The sequence below is a fragment of the Abramis brama genome, assembly GCF_963993115.1.
Source record: "Abramis brama genome assembly, chromosome: 2".
Lineage (NCBI taxonomy): Eukaryota > Metazoa > Chordata > Actinopteri > Cypriniformes > Leuciscidae > Abramis > Abramis brama.
In genome coordinates this window covers 10,266,728-10,289,225 of record NC_139964.1, presented here as the reverse complement: position 1 = coordinate 10,289,225, position 22,498 = coordinate 10,266,728, and the positions used below count along the sequence as shown (strand labels likewise).

The following is a 22,498-nucleotide window of genomic DNA, read 5'->3' as shown; positions in this document are numbered from 1 at the left end:
TGCTTGGTCACATTTATTTATTTATTTATTTATTTATTCATATCTACAAGTCCTTATTACAGAACAATAAACCAAACAAAATACATAGGATTAAATAAGTGCAGAAAGGAAATGTTTTAGTGCATTAATGTGTTATTACAACCCGCCCATTTTCGGCCACTCTAAACATATTTTCTGATGCCACTTTCTTACAATAATAAATGCATTATTTGTGCAACCTAATATTTTTTTTTTTCATTCAAATTTCACTTATATCAAAAATCACACATGCTGTTCTCAGAATGTAAAATTTGTATTTGTGTGTGTGCATACTGCCAGAATACAGCTTTGATTAAGCTATATATTTCCCAAAATGGAAACAGTTATGATACATCTGATTTATCCAGGTCATATGTTTTCTTCTGGGAGTCATTCCATGATCTAAAACCTTAAATGAGTAGGAATTATTATATCCATTGCTTTGTTATATTGTATCCATAGGCTATCCATTGTTTGTTTCCTATTGTCAATGTAAAGCCGCTTTGGAACAATCTACATTGTTAAAAGCGCTATATAAATGAAGATTTCTTGACTTGAGGGAAACAATAAAGGCAATATTTATTATTGATGAATAGCTTATGTAAATCCCAATACTAGCTTTACAGTCACACCATCAAGTCCTGAAAGGTAAAAAAAAAAAAAAAAAAAAAAAACGTCTGCACATCCACCAGGTGGAAGATTAACCCTGATGCACAGTTTAATATACTTAATGTTTGACTGGGCATATTTTTAGCTGCTCAACCACACAATAATATGAGTCGAGTATCAGCGCCTCCTTCAGGTCGGACGCGAAATAAAAAGGCTGATGTAAGGAAATGGCGTTCTGAAGTGAAAGTAACAGAAGCCTTTAAGAACTGCAGGACAGGTATCGTGTGTGTTATATATTTAACAACTTGTATGTTACTTTTATCTATCAATCTATCTTTTTGTGCTTTTTGTTGTTCAGCCTTGGTTGTTTTTTAAATGTGCTTTATATGGCAGTGCATTGTATTGTATGCTGATTAGATCCAAAGAAACCTTTCGTCTTTGATAAAAAAAAAATAAAAAAAACACTCTTTGCATCCACCCAGCGTTATGTCTTAAATTTAACGTTATATTATGTTTAATATACATTGAATTACTAATAAATTGATTGTCGTTCACCCAAGTCGGTTTTGCATGCTTTTGGTCTTCGAACTTCCTTGAATTTAACCGTTCACGGCTCGTTCACACCAACGATAACTATAAAGTTTATCTCTAAGAAGTAGCAAAGTCCACACCACAGCTATAAGAAGAATGACATCGTTGGAGTCACTTCAGAACGAGCTGTTTTCCAGCTGATTAACGAAAAAATAACTTACTGCGAGCTGCAGATATGGTCACAGACAGACCATAACGGAAATGGAGAATAAACAAAACATTATTGTCCGTTGGAGGGGATGCAAATAAAGTTATCATTATATAAATCGTTCTTGGTGTGAACCCAGCAAACACATTTACGTTGTAGCAACGTCTGTGGCATGTTGCATTTCTTCTATGGCAACGTCGCTGTCTACGTGCTCGCAACATTGTAACAACGTAGAATTGTAAGATGCGACAGGGCTGTAGCAACGTTGTTCAGCAACTGATAGACGACGTTCTGACATTTTGTTTGTTTGTTTGTTTTTATGCTAGATAGCCCTATAGATATCCCCCATTTAGCATTTTATGTTTTGAGGTTAATTTTTAATTAGTCAGATGTTAGATAATTATATAGTTTTATTAAATATTGTTTATCCTTATTATTATTTAACGGGGCTATCAGTAAATTAGCCTAATTATAATCAACACCTGCAAGTGTACACTTTGAAAAGTAAAAATTACAGAAGGTGACATTAATTCACCTTTATTAAAACTAACTGCATATATGGTAATCAAATTGCACTTCCAAAAGTCATACATTTGTGAAAAAAGAAAAACTAAATAAATTAATATACAAATTTCTTTTAAGTATAATAAATAAAACATAAAAAGCAAAGATCAGAACATTTAATGAACAAAACCGTGTTATGTACATGGCAGACAGTAGTCGAAAGCCGGGCGATAAAGTTCGGTAAACGGAATCAGTCCAGGAAACATCCACAAATCCAGAGGAGCAAAGAAACGAATGAGACTAAATAGCAGACAAATGAAATGGAAAAACTAAATGGTGCAAGCAAGGCTACATTAATCACATTAGAAAATGAAATTGTAGGTTGTGTTTGAATAATTACGTATCTTATTTAGCTGAGGTAAATAAAACGCAATACTTACGTAGGCCTATACTTGCTCGATGAAGAACGAGACAACACAATGAGCCCAACAGGTGGTTGGAATTTAAAAGGCTGATTTTCACGCTTCAGGGCAGTGACGAGTACATATGTAGTCCAGTGGTTAAGACACCGTTGGCACAACCTTAAGCAATGGCCCTGAACGATGGTTTAATGTCAACATTGTGACAACGTTGTAACAACCTTCACCACACAACGTATTTATAGCAACCTTTTGGCCACACTGTAAAAAAAAAGTGTAATTTTACAGGTATTTGTCTGTATTTTTTTACAGAATTTTACCGTTTTGTCATTATACAGCAAATATCTGTAAAATAAAAGGCATTTGCTGTAATTTAAAGGTCCATTGTTAAATTTACAGTTAATTGCTTGTATTTTGGTTTTACAGCAATTTTACGTTTTTTAAAAGGAACTTGTCTGTATTTTTACAGAGTTATGTGTAATTTTACAGAAATTATTAAGTAATTTTTTACAGATTTTTTCTGTGAAATTAGAAAAAAAAGAAAAGAAGGTATAACTGCGGAAATCAGCATCTATTCAATGTTTTCCTTACAGATTATTAAGCATGTGGGGGTTAAAGTGAGTTTTTTTTAAGGTTAAATAATAGTATTTGTACATACAGTACCCTACATAGGCTACAGTAGGCCTGTATTGAATTATTTTTTATTTCACATTTTACTTTATACTCATTTTGATCATTATTTCATTGTCTTATTCTCCCATAATTTCATGTATATTTTATGAATATTTTTCCAAATCTCCGTTGCTTCACATTCAGGGCTTTGTTTGTGTGTGTGTGTGTGTGTGTGAGAGAGAGAGAGTGCGCGCGCGCGATGACGCAGATTCAAATTCATTTCCGCTGTTTACTCCCGCCCACAACGGTTAACGTTAGCTGATCAGTCGAGTTTGGGCAAGCGGGAGATTTGAATTCAGTCTACTCTCGTGAAGTGGATTGTGAGATCAACAGGGGTTCAAAGCAATCGTATTCGTCGAGAGCAGCTCTGTGAGCAGGAGTTCTGTTGTCAGTCAGTCCGTTTGGATTCTTCGGAGATAACGCCCTTTTCAGTGAGCCTTGTTCGTCACAGCGGACATCATGCCAACCGATCACCGGCTGAGGTAAGAGTCTCATTATACTAACGTTACATGTGAACGATATTTTATATTACATTTGTGTTAAGTTTACAGTTTTCAAGCTAACGTTAGCATTCTTAAATGATGTTCAGTTAACTGGTGAGAGCTGGCAGGGCAAAACACTGAAAATGTAGCATGCGTCTTTACATTTTCCATCTGTTTTAAGAAAGATCAGTTGAACCCACACCTCAAAAGACCTAAAACGAGCTTTCGTAGACTTGTTATACATATCAAAGTCCGTTTAATTGTGTATAAAATCTTCGTTAATACGCGATAGTAGGCTATTTGTCAGTAAATCAATCTCTTAAATGGCGGGACATTTTGAAACACCGTCTGGAAGCTGAAAACTATTCTCTTAAAAAATATCCTTGGTTTTAATTATAGTAAAATTATAGTATCCACGTTTTTGGCGGATTTTTATTACCATTTTTAATAACCACAGTTATACAACAAATAGGCCTACTATGTTTGTTTGTTTTTTTCTTTGTGGTTAAACCATAGTTAATTTTCGTAAGGGTTAACGTGGCTATCAAGACTGTTAAGAAAACGAATTCAGTAAATGCTGTACTTGATACAGGAAAGCACATGAGACTAGAATATGAACACAACATGATAAATTGCATATTCTGGCTGCATCTGCTTGCCAACACGTAACGTTAGCTATAGAATGCATACATGTGCATATATTAGGCTTATAAAATAAAAGTTGATAGAATGTTTGTGTTCTGATGAAGAAATGAACTTATCTACATTTTGGATGGCCTGGGGTCATCATAGTAGCCTTTTTCATAGGATACTTTTGATCATTGGTTATGAAAATTGCATTGATCCAGATGAACAGACAGTTAACGTTACACCCCTAACGTTAGGTGTCTCAGCTCAAAACTTCACTGTTAGCCTTTCCTGCTCAGCTTTCAGATCATAGTCAGTTGAGGTTTTGCATTGTTACAGTGGAACATATTCTGATGTGTAAATGTAATACTGAGTTGTTAAAAAAAAAAAAATTTTTTTTTTTGTGTGATTTCAGGTCAAGTGGAAAGCAGAATGATCATGGCAAACAAGGTATGGGAAGAAGTAATTTAAAATATTGTAATGGCCGAGTCTTCTGATTCCATATGATTGCACTAAAAGTGGCAGAAAATTTAATTTGTTTTATACTGTATTTTCCCATGTGAATATTCATTTGATCCTTGTGAGGCCACTGTAGCTGCACAAGGTTTGATTTTGCTACAATAAGACCACAATTGTGTTAGATTCCACCCATCTATTTAATTTTTTTAATTTTTTTGTGTGGTGTAACTAGGCTCTGTCATTTAGAAACATGACTTTTCCTATCACTTAATGACACATATCTCTACCTTTCATTCCAGCCAGAGGATCTGACGGTTATCTCAGCCTACCTGATGGAAAATTCTTGCTGGATGAATGACCTTCAACTCAACCTTGCCAAGACAGAACTGCTTATGGTTTCAGCCAAACCATCCTTGCTGCGATCCTGCTGATTTGCCTTAGACAACATCAGAAAGATCCGGCTCTTCCTATCGGAGCCACACAACTCCTTGTCTAAGCTCTTGTTCTATCCAGACTGGACTATTGTAATGCTCTCCTGGCAGGCCTTCCAGCATCAGTCAAACCTCTGCAACTGATCCAGATGCTGCAGCAAGACCTAAACTCACTGCTTCAGATCTGTGTGTCTCCAGAAGCTTGTGTTCTGCAAGTGAACGGCACCTTGTGGTGCCATCATCCCAAAAAGACACAAAATCACTTTCACTGACCTTTACCTGGACTGTTCCCTGCTGGTGGAATGACCGGCCCAACTCAACACATTTTCAAGAAACTGCTAAGGATCCATCTTTTCATAAACACTTGACCCAATAATACTAAATCTTTGTTTTAATTAAAAAAAAAAAAAAAAATTGTGCACTGTGCTACACTAACTGGGACTTGTCACTGCACTTGTTGCTTCTATTGTTCTCTTAATTTTAAGTCACTTTGGATAAAATGTAATTGTAAATGTTTGAAATAAGTTATATTAGAGTATAAAGGCATACCGCAATTGTCTTTTAATGTGGATATTTTTACATGTTCTAAATTATATACTAAGCCTGTATTTCCTATCATTCACGTATCTTGATGTTTAGTGTTTGTTTAATGAGTAATATTGTAAATGTGCAGGTATTCCGTACTTGTATGTTTAGTTAATTTAACAGAAATTGACTGTACATTTGCTATTATTAAGTACTTAATTAGAGATTGGTCAAAGTTGTGAAACTGGATCTGCAAAAATTAAAACTGTAAATATACAAACTTTGTATTTGAATTTATGTACTTATTACATTTTTATACATATATTCATAGTTATTTTACACAGAAAAACTATATATTAAAAGATAATTACTGTAGATAGACAGAGCATTATTATAAAATAACTTTATAAAACCCTAAATTTACAGTTTAACCTTAAAGTTAAATGTTCTTTTTATGTAATTTGACATAATTTATCCGTTTTTCCACGGTTTAATAAGCCATTATTAACAGTAATGTACTGTAATTTAATTAATTTTGACCGTAAAGTCAATTCTGTATTTTTACGGTTTTTGCCTGTAATTTTGTGAAATGGTTATTTGCTGTAATTTAACAGAATCCGTCTGGAAACTTTGCTGCCAGAGATTTACCGTTTTTTTACGGGATTTTTTTTTACAGTGCATGTTGATAAAACGTTGTTAGAAGGTTGGGTACGTTGTGCCAACGTTCTGTGTTTGCTGGGAATGGGCCTTTAGGTGAGACTTTGGACTTTCCGTAAACATGAGAATGTCTGTACAGGAACATTAGCAAAACTGCTTCTGTTCTTACATCCTTATAACTTGTTGAGTGTAGCTATTCAACAGTGAAGTTAAGGGCTTTGTTTAGTATTATTAAGTGGGTACTCCATTAGTTTATCATATGAAGAGTTCAGATGCAAAAGCCTCTAAGTGCCATCTGAAATTTTCTTCTCAAATGATCATTTTTATCAAGCTTGTATATTTAAGTTAAGTAATTTCACTTAAATGACAATTAATAGGTAATTTATATCACCATTTAAGTGAAATTATTGAATTTAAATATACGAGCTTGATAAAAATGATCATTCTAGAAGAAAATTTCAGATGGCACTTAGAGGCTTTTGCATCTGAACTCTTCATATTATTATTATTAATTAATTAATTAATTTTAAGATGCCATTGATTTAATTATTCTCTTGTAAATTTAGAGTAAGCTACCAAGCAAGTCTCTGCTCATATGTCTCGTTTGATCTTATAGTAGACAAGATGGCGTCCGCTCCAGAGCAGCTTCAGGAAGCAGTGGATGAGCTGGACAATAACGAAGAAAAGAGGCTGAAAAGAGCAGTTACGGCTGATGAACTGAAGAGGGAAGACACCAGTGACGCTGTAGATGAGCTGAAGGAGTGTCGTGGATCAGATGAAGCTGTGAAGATAGACCTCCAGAGGAACCAAGCTGAAGAGAGGAATGGTAATGAAGTAAAATCATTAATGTTAAAGCTGTAATGTAAGAAAGTGTGTAAATCTCTTAAATCTCAGTTTTTATCCCAGTGCAGACAATCAGCTCCCCTCACTCTGCAGTCAATGTTGATCTGAAAGCTGAATCAGGTGCAACTGCAATTTCGCCAGTATTCGTTCAAACTGTTGTCCATGGCTCAATAATCATCAACTCGACCTCAACTACTGGTGTTATTGGTAAGATTATAGCACTAATGCTGTTAACATGTGTCACTATGAAATTGCAAATAGTCTGTAAGCTTTGAATAAATATGCTTTGTTACCACTTTAATAGCTAAACGATTTGTGTATAATGGATGTGCATTTTTTTCTGGCGTTGTTTCTGATGCTTGCTGCCATCCTCAAAGGACAACACAATCCAGCTGAGGGACAGACCTCTGAACAAGGTACAAAAACAATAGCCACAATTTTATTACAAGTTACGATTCCCAACATATTAATGATTTTAGGCAGAACTCATGTTGATTAACAACAATTGTTGTGTTTTTGATTTGATCTAGAGGACGATGTCTTGCAAAAAATCCTGGAAAGTCACAAAAACAACATGAAGGCCAAAACAGGACGTGTTTTTGAGGGCAAAAAAGACAACAAAACACATCTCAACAGAGTCTACACAGAACTCTTCATCACTGAAGGGGACATTACAGATGTCTATGATGAACATGAAGTTCTCAAGATTGACCGAGTCTTAAAAACGCCCAAATTTGAGGAAACACCGATCAACTGCAATGACATATTCTGTTTATTAAGGCAAAAGGAGGAGGGAAACATTGTGTTGACCAAAGGCATCGCTGGCATCGGAAAGACGTTCTCCGTGCATAAGTTCATCCTGGACTGGGCCGAAGAAAAAGCCAATCAGGATGTGAACTGTATGTTTCTGCTTCCATTCAGAGAGATTAACTTGATTAAAGATGATAAAGAGGTCAGTTTCCATGAGCTTCTGCTGGAATTTTATCCTGAATTGAAAGACGTGGAAAACACTAAGTTTTATAAAAAATGCAAGCTGGCATTCATCTTTGACGGACTTGACGAGAGTCGTCTGGATTTGAACTTTAACTGTAAGTCAGTGAACTGTGTGAATGAACGATCATCTGCTGATGCTTTGTTTACAAGCCTTGTTAAAGGAAAACTGCTTCCGTCAGCTCTCGTCTGGGTGACATCACGACCAGCGGCAGCCAATCAGATCCCTTCGGAGTACATAGGATTATTTACAGAAGTGCGCGGATTCACCGACCAGCAGAAGGAGGAGTACTTCAGAAAAAGGATCAAAGATGAAGCGCAGGCCTCCAGAATAATCTTGCACATTAGGACGTCTCGTAGTCTCTACATCATGTGCCACATTCCCGTGTTCTGCTGGATCACGGCCACCGTTCTTCAGGATATTCTCATCAAGAACAAAGGACAGGACATTCCCTCGACACTCACCGAAATGTACATCCACTTCCTGCTGATACAGATGAACATAAAGAACCAGAAGTACGAGGAGAAACTCGAAAGAGACCGCAAAAAAGTCTTGAGTTTAAACAAAGAAATGATCTCCAAGTTGGCTAAATTGGCATTTGAACAGATGAAGAAGGAGAACGTCATGTTTTACGAGGAGGATCTGGAAGCGTGTGACATCAACGCAAGTGATGAGACCACAGGATTGTGTGCTGAAATCTTCAAGAAAGACTCTGTCCTGCATGAGATGAAGGTTTATTACTTCATACATTTGAGTGTGCAGGAGTTTCTCGCTGCGTTGCACGTGTTCCTCTGCTATTTGAAGCAGAACATGGAGGAGCTGGAGTTCTTCCTGGAGAATTCATGCCCCAAGAAAGACCAAATGCTATACATTTTGCTGAAAAAGGCGATTGATAAAGCCAAGAACAGCGAGCGAGGGCATTTTGATCTCTTTCTGCGTTTTTTGCTGGGCATTTCTCTCGAGTCCAATCAGAAACTCCTGATCGGATTGCTGGACGAAACGCTTGACAATAGAAAATGCATCAATAAAACCATCCAATACATCAAGCAATTGCAAAACAATGACAAGTGCCCGGATAAATCCATCAACCACTTCTTCTGCATACTGGAACTGCAGGACAGAACCCTGTACCAACAAATCATGAAATATCTGAAGTCAGAGAGCGGCCAGCTGAAACCTATGTCCAACTCGAACTGCTCAGCGCTGGTCTATGTGCTTCTGATGTCAGAAGAGGTGCTGGATGTCTTTGACCCGAAGACATTCAACGACACATATCCCGGATGCAGGAGACTCGTGCCAGCTGTGAGATGCTGCAGAAAAGCCCTGTAAGTAGAGTCAAATGAAGGGTGTTGTATTACTCTCTGTTTTATTTTTCAACATATTGTTTTAGGGCTGCTGCTACTAACAGTGGTATTCAGATAAGTGATAGCCAACAACAAAAATGAAATAATCAAATGTAAAATAACACTGCATATAAGTCTGCATAGTTACTGAATACATTAAATACAGAGCAATATGTATTTAAGCTACTTAAGTTATTCAATCAAGGTCATTAAGTGATTTTCCTTTGTCATTTGTTTAATTATGTACATAATTACGGACTCCAGCAGGTTTATTAGGCTGTTGTCACTTTAAGAGCTAATGCACGGATCCAATGTACTGTTAAACATGTTTTCTTTCTCAACTGTTTCTTAACATCCCACAGTTTAGCAACAGTTGACTGTATTTTGCAACACTCACTAATTTGGCTGATTTGGAAGTTTATTTTGTTTTTGGGGGGCAAATGAAAGTGCACTGCTGTGAATAAATGGAAGGAGAGCTGGACAGAATGTGGCAGCATCACAGTATTCATTTAACCTCAATTATCTCGTTTTTATAATCGTTGGAAGCACCAAAGCACCTAATTTAAATTTTATTTTACCCCACAATTTATGTTTTCTGTTTTAATTTTTCATGATTCTGTTTTAATGCTTTAAATTTTAATCAACAGGAACAATAAAAAAAAACAAAAAACAATAGAATTCATAAAACCTTATTAGATTTATATTAAAGACGACCCTCCCCCCCATTTTTCTATATTTCTCATTTATTTGTGCAGCGTATTCGATTTTAGGTCAAATTTACTGTGATCTGTATTTTTTTAATGTAAAGGTAAACTCTTCATGACAAGTAAACACCTTGCCATGTTTACAGGTTTTCAGACTGTGGACTGACAGCAACGTGCTGTGAAACGGTGGCTTTGGCTCTCCAACTAGAAGATGGTCCTCTGAGAGAGCTGGACCTTAGTCACAATTACAGTATCGAGGCAGGAGTGAAGGTGCTTTCTGCTGGACTCAAGAGCCCACACTGTCATGTGGAGGCACTGAGGTAATTACCGTTTCCATTGCTGTGTAAACATTTACTGACTAGCCTGAAATGTAATTATCATATTGTAATTTTTCAGGTTTGCCCAGTGTCATTTTGGCCAGGACAGCTGTATGGAGCTGGTCTCTGCGATCCAGACAATCTCACATCGTCTACAAGAGCTCGATCTCAGCGGCAGTGATCTGCAGGACTCTGGACTCCATCATCTCCTAGATGGGATGGAAAATACAAACAGAAAACTTCAAGTTCTGAGGAAAGTATTTGTGATATTTAGCATTACAGAAGTTTGAAGAAATTTGATGAAATAAACAAGCAAGATGATAAAATAATTTATATTTTTGGGTGAAATATCCTTTTGACACTATCCATAATTTTTTGTAATACAGTATATTAAGCACACACCACCCATTGGCCCAAAGACGGAATCCAATGGTGTGGGCGTAGGAATAATGCGTGTACGTTTTTTCAGCGCTCCAGTGAAGTAGCTCTACGTTTAATCTGACTCCAATTTCACATGATAACCAAAATTAGATTGTGTTTCTTATTAGAAAATAATCATAAATATATTATGACTTAATTTAGATCTTTGATTAGGGTTAGGGTTAGGGTTAGGCTTTCGTATCTCCTTGCAGAGATAAGGAAGGAGAAAAGTTTGGACTAGACAATGTCCTGTGTTCTTTCTTTGCGATCTTCTGTCCAGGGTGCGTTTGTCCAGAGTTTTATCTCAGCTTTTGTCTTAGCAGGAAAATAAATTTTTACAAGGCAAATGAAGACCATTTTGAAATGTTTTCCTGCAGGTTGAGCTGGTGTAACCTCACTGAGAAGAGTTGTGAGTGCCTTTCCTCGATACTCAGCTCAGATTCACCCCTGAGAGAGTTGGACCTGAGTAACAATGACCTGCAGGATTCTGGAGTGAAGCTGCTCTCTGATGGACTCAGGAACTGTCAGCTTGAGATACTGAGGTAAAACTGGGATTTTTGCTTTAATTTATTTATTTGAGAAATGCTGGGTTGCTTATTTGTTTTATTATATATAGGTTGTCTGGCTGTATGGTGACAGAGGAAGGCTGTGGTTATGTGTATTCAGCTCTGAGTTCAAACCCCTCACACCTGAGAGAGCTGGATCTGAGCTACAATCACCCTGGACAATCAGGAGTCAAGCTGCTCAATGACAAACTGAAGGATTCAAGATACAAACTACAGAATCTCAAGTATGTCATGGGTCAATGATGTGACATTAATTTGTTCTCTAAGATCTATTAAAGTAATTCAAGATGTCTCTTCTGCCCACCAAGGCTGCATTTATTTGATCAGAAATACATTACAAAACAGTGAAACAGTATTACAATTTAACATAGCAGTTTTCTATGTGAATATATTGTAAAATGTAATTTATTCCTGTGATCAAAGCTGAATTTTCAGCATCATTACTCCAGTCTTCAGTGTCACATGATCCTTCAGATATCATTCTGATATGCTGATTTGATGCTCAGGAAACATTTCTAATTATTATCAAATTTGAGAACATTTGTGCTAAAGTCTTTTGTAACATTATTAATGTCTTTTCTTTCAATCTTGACTGAATTAATGTGTCCTTGCTGAAGAAAAGCAATATATATATATATTATTATTATTTTATTTTATTTTTTTAAATACTGACTGAGCCCTAATTTAATCGTATATATTCAGACAATGACTTACAGAATCACTTACTATGATGTCTGAATATCTGAATTTAAATTTGTCAGTGTTTTGATTTTTATTATAAATCTAACTCTATAGCTGTTTGGAATCAGAACAAAACATTAGCCTAACAATTTAAGTTCAATTTTGTTAACTGACATGCAGGAAGTGATTACACATTCATGTATTTGGCAGCTAACTTTGTCCAGATCGACATTTAATTAATGGTTCATTCATTCAGTTAATTCATTCCTTGTAAATCAAACCCATGACCGTTTGTTATTATTTGCTCTCATTCTTATAAGCTTTTCTTACTTTCCTCTTCTTCTTCATTGACTTCTTCTGCAGAACTGATCCTATGGGTGAACACTTCATCAAACCAGGGATAAGAAAGTGTAAGTGTATCTCATTCTCCACCTGTCTGTGTTTCTCTCTGAGACACTAATTTATGTGTTTTCTGTTTCACAGATGCCTGCGATCTCAAGCTGGATCCAAACACAGCTCACAATCAGTTGTGTCTATCCGATGAAGGCAGAACAGCGACGCTAGTAGAACAGGTACAGCCGTATCCTGATCATCCAGAAAGATTTGAACCTGTTGAACAAGTTCTGTCTATAGAGAGTCTGTCCGGCCGCTGTTACTGGGAGGCTGAATGGACGGGTTCGAACGGGACGGTCGGAGTGACGTACAAGACCATTCAGAGGAAAAGCGATGATCTTACTTTTGTAGAGGCCAGCGGTCAGCTTGGAAACAATGATTCGTCATGGAAAATTACATGTGGATCTCATCCATATGTTTCTCATGCTACAGAAGACATTAATATAAAGACTCTGACCTCTAGTTCATTTAAGAGAGTAGGGGTTTATGTGGACACGACGGCTGGCGTTTTGTCCTTTTACAGAGTCTCTGACACACCCACACACTTGTACACCTTCCTCGCATCTTTTAAAGATACACTATATGCAGCCTTTAGGGTGGAAAGCGACTCTGTTTCCTTCTGTAAGATGTTGTAACCTGAAAGCCTCTTTATCTTATCATTTGTGCACATTTATTGTCATCTTGTTTTGTGCTGTGCGACTGAGCAGAACATCAAATCGAATTTGATAAGATTTTATTCAGGTAAATGCAAAGGTTTCACATGATTTACTGAAATTGTTTAACAACTGAACATTTTCAGAAATTATTACATGCCTTTTTAGACATGCAAAAGCTGACTGTTTTTTTAATGCTTTATTTTTGTTAATAAAACATTCTCTGAGCTTGAAGTTTTATTCAAGACTCATTTGTTCACTTTGTTAACCTAACGTGCAAAAAAGCTCCTTTACTGCCTTTGTTGGTTTATTTATTGAGATCTGAAAATTTGCACGAAATCTGCAGTTGACTTGACTTGTTTGCTCAACAAATTAAAATTGGTTACATTTTTGTTATTGATGACATTTAATACAACATATTGGACGTTCTATTGACATCTGAGCGATGGCTCATCTGATTGACCCACACCGTGTGATGACCCTCCAACAAAAAACACACTGTTTAATAATTGTGATTGAGATGTTGCCAAATTCCACTTTCTGTGCTCTCATTGTAATCCAACTTGCAAAATGTTCTTCTTACTGATGTAAAAAGTAGTTTGAACAACGTTTTTTAGGAGTCAGTTTATTATTTTGTGCACTGAAAAAGAATACTCTATTACTAAACTAACAATTTTATTGACCTTACGTAAATATTACAAAGTTTTTTTTCCTAAATTGAGTCATCTCAACTAGTTTTATTTTCAAATTCAATTCAACAATGTCTTAAATTCTATAATCTCTTTTTAAACACTTTTTTGTAACACTATAGGATTCAGTTTGTAATTAGATAGAAGTTTTAATATTGTTTGGATATAACATTAATATAAATGTACCTTGAATGCATGCAGGAGAAATATGATATATCTGCAATCTAGTTGCAATCTTTTGTTGAGGTTTGGAGACAGATAACGTCTGAATCCATATTTTATTTCCTGAGGAACATTAGATTGGAACATGTGATATCCCGCTTATTTTGTGTAATTGTTATTAGCTATGGCTGTTCTTTGCAAGTTTGGGTTCTTAAATTACAGGTTATGTGACTTTCAGCTTGCATCCTCACAATGCCCTATTCCGACAAATCAGTTCTTTTCATCAGCAGTTTTCTTTTTAACCACAATTCAAAAAGATAGAGATAAAGTTCATAAAGGGCGGGGCCATTATATATATTTGGTGATAAACCTGATCCTTGGTTTTTCAGCCATTAAAATTAATTCAAGCAATCAAGAAAGTGTAAAACGAATGTAAAATGTATCATATTATAACAGTTTATAAAATAAGATGAAATGGAGCACATTGCTTTGCGCATTAAAATATTTGAATTTATCAAGTGCCTGAAAAACTCTCTTGACATTAATTTTTTTTAGTTTTTTATTTAATCATTTTGTCACTGTCACTTTCACTTTCTAATAACACATTAAAGTTGTTGTTCACCCTCACATGTACTTGGGTACTGCAGCTCTATGCAGAAAACGGTGATAATGGTTGTGCAATGTTATTGAAAGGCTATATCACCTCACTGTAAAACCCAACATGTTAAGCTAACTCATCTCTTTTGAGGAAACCGATAACTTCAATCCAAATAAAGTTAAATAAAAAACAATACTTATGAGTTCTCTGAACTTATTTCAATTGAGTTCACTGAAACAAGGATACTCTAAATGCAGCATTCAAGGTGGAAAGCAACTCTGTTTCCTTCTGTCAGATGTTGTAACCTGAAAGCCTCTTTATCTTATCATTTGTGCACATGTATTGTCATCTTGTTTTGTGCTGTGTGACTCATTAGAACATCCAATTAAATGTGATAAGATTTTTGCAGGTAAATGCAAAGGTTTCACATGTGTTACTGTAAACAACCAAACCAAAATCAAACTCCCGGAACACAATGTCAGTGTATTTTCCGGAATCTCTGTGTGAAAGGGGTTTATTTTTGTGCAATTGTTATGAGTTATTGCTGTTCTTTTGCAAGTCTGGGTTCTTAAATGACAGATTACATGACTTCTAGCTTTGCGTGCGAAAATGTAGACTCGCATCCTCACAATGACCTATTGTCTGTTCTGACAAAATATGTTCTTTTCAACAGCTTTTTCTATTATATCGTGAGAATTATTGTTATATATTATTATCAAAGGAGGAGCCTGGGAATCTGACAGATATATAAATGTGTGTTTCAGTCTTTCATCCACAAACACTCAAGGCACAACACATACAGTGAGTTGCTGTTTTATTCTTTATTTACCTCAGAGAACATTCAGACATTTATACAGTTTGAAATGTTTATATTACTTTCTTAGAGAAATCGAATCTGTGATCTTCTGAGGAGAGATTGAGAAGATGGCAGTAAGTTCATCAAAAACTCTATATTCAATAACTACTATGTTTTCACCTTAATTTCAGTGTGATGAAACTCTTTCTCTCTGTCCCGTGTTGATGTTGGTATTTTTGGTGGCTTTTCTTCCAGTTGTTCTGATGAGCGGGTGCAGTCACGATGAAGAAATGCCATTCGACTGTTCTGACCTTTATAAAGCAGGAGAAACACACAGTGGGATTTACACCATCTATCCGGCGTGGGATATTCCTTTCTGGGTTTACTGTCACATGGTCTCAGATGGGAAAGATGAAGACAACGGAGGATGGACGGTACGAATTTGACTTTAGATCATTGAACACACATCAGAACATACATTATGAATCATATATTCTATATAAACCCATCACAGGTGATTCAGAGGAGAATGGACGGCAGTGTGAATTTCTATCGCCCGTGGAATCAGTACAAGAGAGGATTTGGGAATGTGGAGGGCGAATACTGGCTGGGTAAGATCTCACAGTGTGTGTCCGTTTGTGTGGATGATCATGTGTTTGGTTGAACGTGTGTGTGTGTGTGTGTGTGTGTGAACAGGGGTGTGACATGTATCAGCTGACACGTAAGAAGAAGTACATGCTGAGAGTGGATCTGGAGGACTTTGAAGGAAATAAAGTTTTTGCTCTGTACTCGTCCTTCACTGTGGATTGTGAAATGGACGGGTATAAACTGCATGTTTCAGGGTTCACTAATGGAGGAGCAGGTAGGACATTTTCATTTATACTCATAAAAACACATTTCCATTGAGTTATTGTCCTCAGTGATGCTCCTCTTCTCTGCAGGCGATCTCTCCATAATGATCAGAAGTTCTCCACCTTTGACAAGGACCAAGACGGCTATGGAAATAACTGTGCCAAATATCATCTCGGAGCATTTTGGTACGCAGGCTGTCACCATACAAACCCCAACGGTGTGTATTTATGGCAAGAAGATTCCCCCCATAACGCTATTGGAGTTGTTTGGTACACCTGGAAGAATTACAGTGTCAGTATGAAATCCATCAGCATGAAGATCAAACGTGTGTTTTAGACCTTTGAAGAAACAAACATTGTTTCTCCGAAATTATATTGCTTTCCTTTCTTCTATTAATTGTGTAACCAGGGCCTAAAATTAACATTTGCCAAGTGCCAAATGCAAGTAAACATCAGTGTTTGTGAGTATGTAAAACAGTGTTAATTGCCAGTGAATTCAAGCAAAGCAATGTTGTGAGAACATGAACGTGAACAAACGTGAATTGACCGGTTGGCGGGTCACATCATCACGAAAGTTTAAGCCTTGCCAATATAAATATTCAAGCGCAAGAAGACACGAAAGGGAACTAACTTTGTTATTTCGAAGCACGCGCCTAGAAATTCACATCTCCTACAGTGCCCAAATACGGAATTGAGCTCTCTTTCATGTCTTCTTGCACTTGAACAGACATCTTCAAAGAAAATTGTCAAATGCTTGTATTGGCAAGCATCCTTGTAAACATAGTCAGTTATGTCTTAGGCCCTGTCCCACCCTAAACACTCGCAGTCTTCCTCAGAGTCCACACTTTCGTGACGTAATGGCACTTTGACTGTCGGATAGAAGTCTGCTGTGGAGCTCGCTTCAGTGCCGGCTCACCAAAAGTGTGCATCAAGGACACATATCGAGCAACCTTCTGAATCCTAAAATGACGAATGGGACACCCTCCTCTCATGGACTTTATGGACATGCGCACACAGTAGCCATTGTAAGTCCACAAGACAGAAAGTGCATATGAAGTGTGCCATTTGGGACAGGGCCTAAAATGAACGTAAACAGTTGAGAAAGAAAACACGTTTGTAACAGTTTATTGGATCAGTGCTCTTAAAGTGACAGCAGCCTAATAGCCCTGATGCTATCTGTGTTGTTAATGTTACAAAACAACAAAATATAAAGAGCAATCACTAATTGCTCTTGACTGAATAACTTTTGTAACTTTAATAAGGATTAATCTATGTTTCATGGCTGGTAAAAAAATATTTATGGCAAGTAAATTTTGCTACTGGTCATTGTCAGGTGTGGCAAAAAGTTAGTAGTAGGCCCTGTGTGTAACTTAGTGAATCATGTAGGAATATCAGTTAAAAAAAATATGGCTGTTTACAAGTTGTTTTTTTGTTTTTTTGTATTGGGTCAATTCTTTTAATTTAACATTGAAATGAATCGATTCATACATTTTCAATAAAACTCCTGCAATGCACACTTTGTGGCCTAATGTGTTTCTTACTGTAGATATTCAATTGATCATTGTCTGGTTAAATTATGGTGAATTCATGAAGGTGCAAATTGCAGGTCTGTGCTTTTTAATGAATATGGGATGCAAACATTAGTATTTTTCTTTATAATCCTCTTAGGCAACGAAGTGCATAAATTACATTCCCGAAATAAAAAATGTTGCTGGCCATTAGTCATTCATATTCCACTCACAACCACAGTATCTTTAGAAAGCTGACAAATGAGAGTTTACTGTTCAGAATTACTCAGATTGCTATTATTAAAACAGAGATATAAGCCCCAAATACATTGAAAACATAAAAATATGAATAAGGTTTAATGTATAAAATGTTTGTGGCTGTAAATGAACTTAAAAACACAATGAATCAGAAGCCTTGTTGCCTCTAAAAACTATGAGCTGTCTAAACATTCAATAGCCAAATTTATTTTCTCTCCATTCTAGCCATTAAAGGTGTAATGAACTGCATTTTTTTTATTAAAAAATCTCTCTGATGTCCACATATAATGTTATCAAGATTTTTTCATCAAAGATATCCTTATTTAGAAGTAATAAGCTATTTTCTATCCTGTTCTTGACCCTCTATTTCAAACACTCGGTTTTGATTGTCTCGCTGCGTTTAAGACTTTACCATTGCTATTAAGCGTTTAAGACCATTTCTATGACTGCATAACAATCAAAAAAACATTTTTAACATGCCACTACACCCGTGGAATTGTTTTGAAAACTTCTGATGTTCTGCCATACATGTCTGAATCAGAGAAAACAAACCTACACCTCAAATACCAGGGATACTCCAGTCTTAGACAGTAGGGTATGTAATACTCTTTATTTATATTTATTCCTTCTGTATTTGTGAGGTTACATTGTATTTTACTACATCATATGTTGAATTGAAGATGCTACAGAAAGGTGAATACATGGTTGTAAACATTTGCTAACAATGTGAAACATTTATGCGTATTACATGTGCTTTACACTTGGTTGTGGCAAATAAAGTTTAAGTACTTGGAGTTTTCACAGTTATAGCTGAGTGGTATTTCGTGTAAACTAATTATGAATGAATGTTCCATTGTTTTTTGCAATGTATTCGACAAACCATGTTTTCATGTTTATATTCATCCTTCATAGTTTTCAGAAAAGTGTAAGTAAAGTGAGTACATATCAATTGATCTAAAAACAGACAAAGCAATAATGGCACATGGTAAAAAAAAAAACAAAACAAAAAAACAGTGCTACTTATATATATATATACGAATAAAAAAATCTACAGAAGCCCTGAACCGCAATGTAAAAAAAAAAAAAATACACTTTTTTTTTTTACTTTAATCTCGAAAAATTGCGACTTTATTCTCAAAATATTTCAACTTTATTCTCGTAATTTTAGAAGAAAAACTAATTTTTGTTTTTTTACATTGCGGTTCGTATCAGTCTGTTGAATAACAAATCTTCATGTAAAATGTAAAGTGTAAAGTGAACACATAAACAGTGTCTTACTGACACGATCTTAAAAATAAAGTTCATCCACTCTTTCTTCATGTTAGGATCACAAGTAAGGCAATGTAAAGACTGTTTGGCACTTCAAAACATCTTGTTCTTCTCAGAGGCGTCTCTGTTTTTTTTGCTGGAGTCATCCTGTGTTTGTGTCTGACTCGTTTTATTACTACATGTTCATGCGCTTATATGTTAAAAGATCGAGGAAAATTTGATTTCATCTCAATTCATGACCCCTTTAAAACCTTAGGATAGATAGATAGATAGATAGATAGATAGATAGATAGATAGATAGATAGATAGATAGATAGATAGATAGATAGAGCATTAGTTGAAGGTCATTGCGCCATTAACAGTACAACCATGAACAACAGGGGCCTTTACGGTTCCTCCATTGGATGTTATGGTCACTGTAACTCCTGCAGTCTGAGCCGGTACAGGTTTCGCACTGGATGAAGCTCCCGCTCCCGCTCCAGCAGGAACATCCTCTTGAACTGATGGACAGACACAGAGATAATCTCAGAATGCATAACATCATACATCAAATACTACAAATGCATCTAGTGTCGACTTATAGCCTACCTTCCTGTTTTCCCTCCAGTCGATCAGCAAGCGCATTTTGCTTCATGTTGCGCAGCGTTCTGACAGCAATCTTCTCAGCATCTGATGTGTAGTGCTGCTCCATGAGATCCACAACATCGTGGCGATCAGCGTTCTCCAGTCTTCCTCGAGGAATAGACGCGTCACTGTTAGACAGGCGCCATTTGAAATCTTTGAACTCGTCTTTCAGTAGCTCATTAAGTGCATCCAAAATCACTATTTTGGTTGTAGCCATTTTGTGTCACTTTAGGGAAAAATATAACAAAATAAAATGGTATTAATGTGGAGCACGATCAGCCTCAATGCCGGCCAAAAGATACAACCAACATAGTTTAAGCTGTTATTGTGGGTTTCTAAGTAGGGGAATCAGTAATTCGTTTAATATAAACATCCACACAATAAGCATAAAATACAGAACAATGGCGTATATCATGACAATCATTTTCTATTCGAGTTAAAACAGCATAACCTAATTTGCAACTGTGAAAGACAAAACAAGACTGTAATACTAAAGTTCTCCACTAGACAGAGCATCGGGTTAAGACATTTTATGTTTGTCTTTTCATTATGCATCAGTGTGAATTGCTGAATTTTCCCCTAATTGAATTTCATAAACGTGTATTTTTTACATGCGAACTAACAAAATAAATAGAGATTCAAAATTGTTGACTTTGCAATAAAATCACATAATAGCCTATGTGGAAAGATATGGCAACTGTAGCCTACACGTAACCATATCTATATGAGCTTCGCATCATTCTTCAAAAGTCTGATCGCACACGCCTCATTTGTAGATCAAATGTTTGTCAGTATAAAGAAAGTGGTTTCTGTGTAGGTTTCAAACTTGTAGTGGTTAAAACGGATGTGTTTTTCGACTTTAACCCCTGCATGTTTATAACCTGTTAGAAAACACTCACACTTACTAACTGGACTCAAAATCATGTAGTACTTGTGAAAACTAACCTAGGCTGTACCGAAAGACTTGTTAAATTAAATCAATATAGTAGGCTACTTACAAAGTTTATGGTATAGTTGCAGACCGCGCTTCCTGTTTTCGACGAGTCTCTCTTTTCTGTCTTTTCCTTTCGCTACACTGCTCAGCCACACTTCAAGTAGTCACTAACTTAATGTTCCTTTGGTGTGTGTGCGTGCGATCACGTGTGACATTTCCGCTGCTTTCTGCGCACATACTGTAGGCTACTACACAACATACAGAACAACATTACATACATAGCTAGGGTTGTATAATACGGAATCGTTCCGTATTTGACACATAAAAGTTTTGTTCCGTATTGAACTGATACGGAACGCACTTTGTTCCGTATTTTTGAGAATCAATTCAGTGCAGTGAAAAAAAAACCCGACGGTGCGGTAGACACTAATTTCTCCCCCTGTTTGTCTATGATCAGCGTAGCGTTTTTAACATCTTGGAACATCATCAGAGAATGCCCTTTTAATTGGTCGTTTCAGTCATTGTGAGTCACGTATCGTAGCAACGATGACGACAAGTGACAACAGCGGGAAATGTAAAAATGACTTCCTCCGAGCAGCCGGCGAAAAAGAAAAGAGCATACAAATATATAATTAAATAGGAAAATGACTACCCATGGCTGGAATGCGTGAGGGACAATGAATACACGGCCGAGCGATGTCAAGGTTCCTTGTCCGTCAGACGTCTCCAGAGGCTGATATGGTAGGCTATGTAATTTTAAAACTCAAATTAGTTCATAAGAAAGTGATTATATTAAAAGAGATAGTACAGGTTTAGCCTAACATTGTAAAGAAATCAAAAAAGTACACATGGAAAAAATAGCTGCACAATGTGCTTAGTCTGGAGGTTTATTTATTTCTGTGAGATTTTCCATGTGCATACATACAGGTGTTGTATTGTTTGAATGCAGTATTTGAGTGCAATATTTTAGATTTTCTTTATTAGCTTTTTTATTTATGTTTTTATATTATTGTTTTGCACTGGAAAGAAAGTTAACTATAATGGAAGTATAATTATATAAATATATTTGCACTACACCTCCTTAAAATGTTGTCTAATTAAATTAAAAATATATATTTTTTGCACTGGAAAGAACATTCTAGAAGTCTAATTCTATTGAATAACCCAGTGGGCATTTGATGTCAATTTAACATCAATATGACATCAAATTGATGTCAAAATTACGTCAAGAAATAGGTCAAAAATGAAAGTCAAATTGACGTCAAAGTGTTGATGTCAATTTGATGTCAAGATTTTGACCTCTGCTGATGTCATTTTGCCAAACAAAAAGGTGAAATGCATGACCGTACACTTATTACCAGCTTCACTTAAACTAACCAGATTTACTTTCTTTAATTTCCAGTTTAATGAAATCATATTTTGTATTTTAAAGTCACCATGATGGTGGTTAGCGTTTGCTTTAGTTGTGCTCTTGACCCTTGACTCTTTAATATTAAAAAAATTTTGGCTACTGTGTTTATAAAGCACATGTGTTGTAGCTAAAAAAGCCATCAGAAACTGAGATCAGGAGATGTTGGCTGTTTATTGATGATATCATCATGTAACTGCCTGAATCCCTGAGCTTAATCAGTGTCTAATGCTTTGATTATATAGGACTTGTGGTATAAAAGTGATTTTATTCATGATAAAAGTAATTTGATTCTACAGCATGTCTAGCAATGTTATCAAATAATATACTTGGTTTTTAATAACTATT

The 22,498-nt window shown here is 36.0% G+C and overlaps 3 protein-coding genes across 3 annotated transcripts; 2 read left to right on the top strand and 1 right to left on the bottom strand.

Annotated features, from left to right (window-relative positions):
• The first annotated feature begins 762 nt into the window (after positions 1-762).
• LOC311077588 (NACHT, LRR and PYD domains-containing protein 3-like) lies at positions 763-14,882 on the top strand. The gene is made up of 11 exons (XM_084106123.1): positions 763-904; positions 6,759-6,968; positions 7,049-7,192; positions 7,363-7,401; positions 7,516-9,301; positions 10,170-10,343; positions 10,420-10,594; positions 11,139-11,302; positions 11,377-11,550; positions 12,371-12,417; positions 12,491-14,882. The coding sequence occupies exons 1-11, from the start codon at positions 793-795 to the stop codon at positions 13,033-13,035; spliced, it is 3,570 nt and encodes a 1,189-aa protein (XP_083962249.1). The 5' UTR covers positions 763-792; the 3' UTR covers positions 13,036-14,882.
• A 360-nt stretch (positions 14,883-15,242) lies between these two features.
• LOC311077633 (microfibril-associated glycoprotein 4-like) lies at positions 15,243-17,616 on the top strand. The gene is made up of 6 exons (XM_084106215.1): positions 15,243-15,303; positions 15,387-15,432; positions 15,554-15,732; positions 15,813-15,911; positions 15,995-16,167; positions 16,240-17,616. The coding sequence occupies exons 3-6, from the start codon at positions 15,562-15,564 to the stop codon at positions 16,484-16,486; spliced, it is 690 nt and encodes a 229-aa protein (XP_083962341.1). The 5' UTR covers positions 15,243-15,303; positions 15,387-15,432; positions 15,554-15,561; the 3' UTR covers positions 16,487-17,616.
• Positions 17,617-18,506: 890 nt separating this feature from the next.
• Positions 18,507-21,178, bottom strand: LOC311077642 (caspase b). The gene is made up of 3 exons (XM_084106232.1): positions 20,807-21,178; positions 19,773-20,034; positions 18,507-19,684 (listed from the first exon to the last, which is right to left on the bottom strand). The coding sequence occupies exons 2-3, from the start codon at positions 20,023-20,025 to the stop codon at positions 19,518-19,520; spliced, it is 420 nt and encodes a 139-aa protein (XP_083962358.1). The 5' UTR covers positions 20,026-20,034; positions 20,807-21,178; the 3' UTR covers positions 18,507-19,517.
• Between the last annotated feature and the right edge of the window lie 1,320 nt (positions 21,179-22,498).

Coding starts and splice junctions, on each gene's coding strand:
- LOC311077633 (XM_084106215.1), top strand. CDS start 15,562: ATGAGCGGGTGCAGTCACGATGAAGAAATGCCATTCGACTGTTCTGAC. Junction 15,733..15,812: donor AAGACAACGGAGGATGGACG/GTACGAATTTGA, acceptor AACCCATCACAG/GTGATTCAGAGGAGAATGGA. Junction 16,168..16,239: donor AATGGAGGAGCAGGTAGGAC/ATTTTCATTTAT, acceptor TCTTCTCTGCAG/GCGATCTCTCCATAATGATC.
- LOC311077588 (XM_084106123.1), top strand. CDS start 793: ATGAGTCGAGTATCAGCGCCTCCTTCAGGTCGGACGCGAAATAAAAAG. Junction 7,402..7,515: donor GGGACAGACCTCTGAACAAG/GTACAAAAACAA, acceptor GATTTGATCTAG/AGGACGATGTCTTGCAAAAA. Junction 10,344..10,419: donor TGTCATGTGGAGGCACTGAG/GTAATTACCGTT, acceptor GTAATTTTTCAG/GTTTGCCCAGTGTCATTTTG.
- LOC311077642 (XM_084106232.1), bottom strand. CDS start 20,025: ATGGCTACAACCAAAATAGTGATTTTGGATGCACTTAATGAGCTACTG. Junction 19,685..19,772: donor ACTGGAGGGAAAACAGGAAG/GTAGGCTATAAG, acceptor TCTGTCCATCAG/TTCAAGAGGATGTTCCTGCT.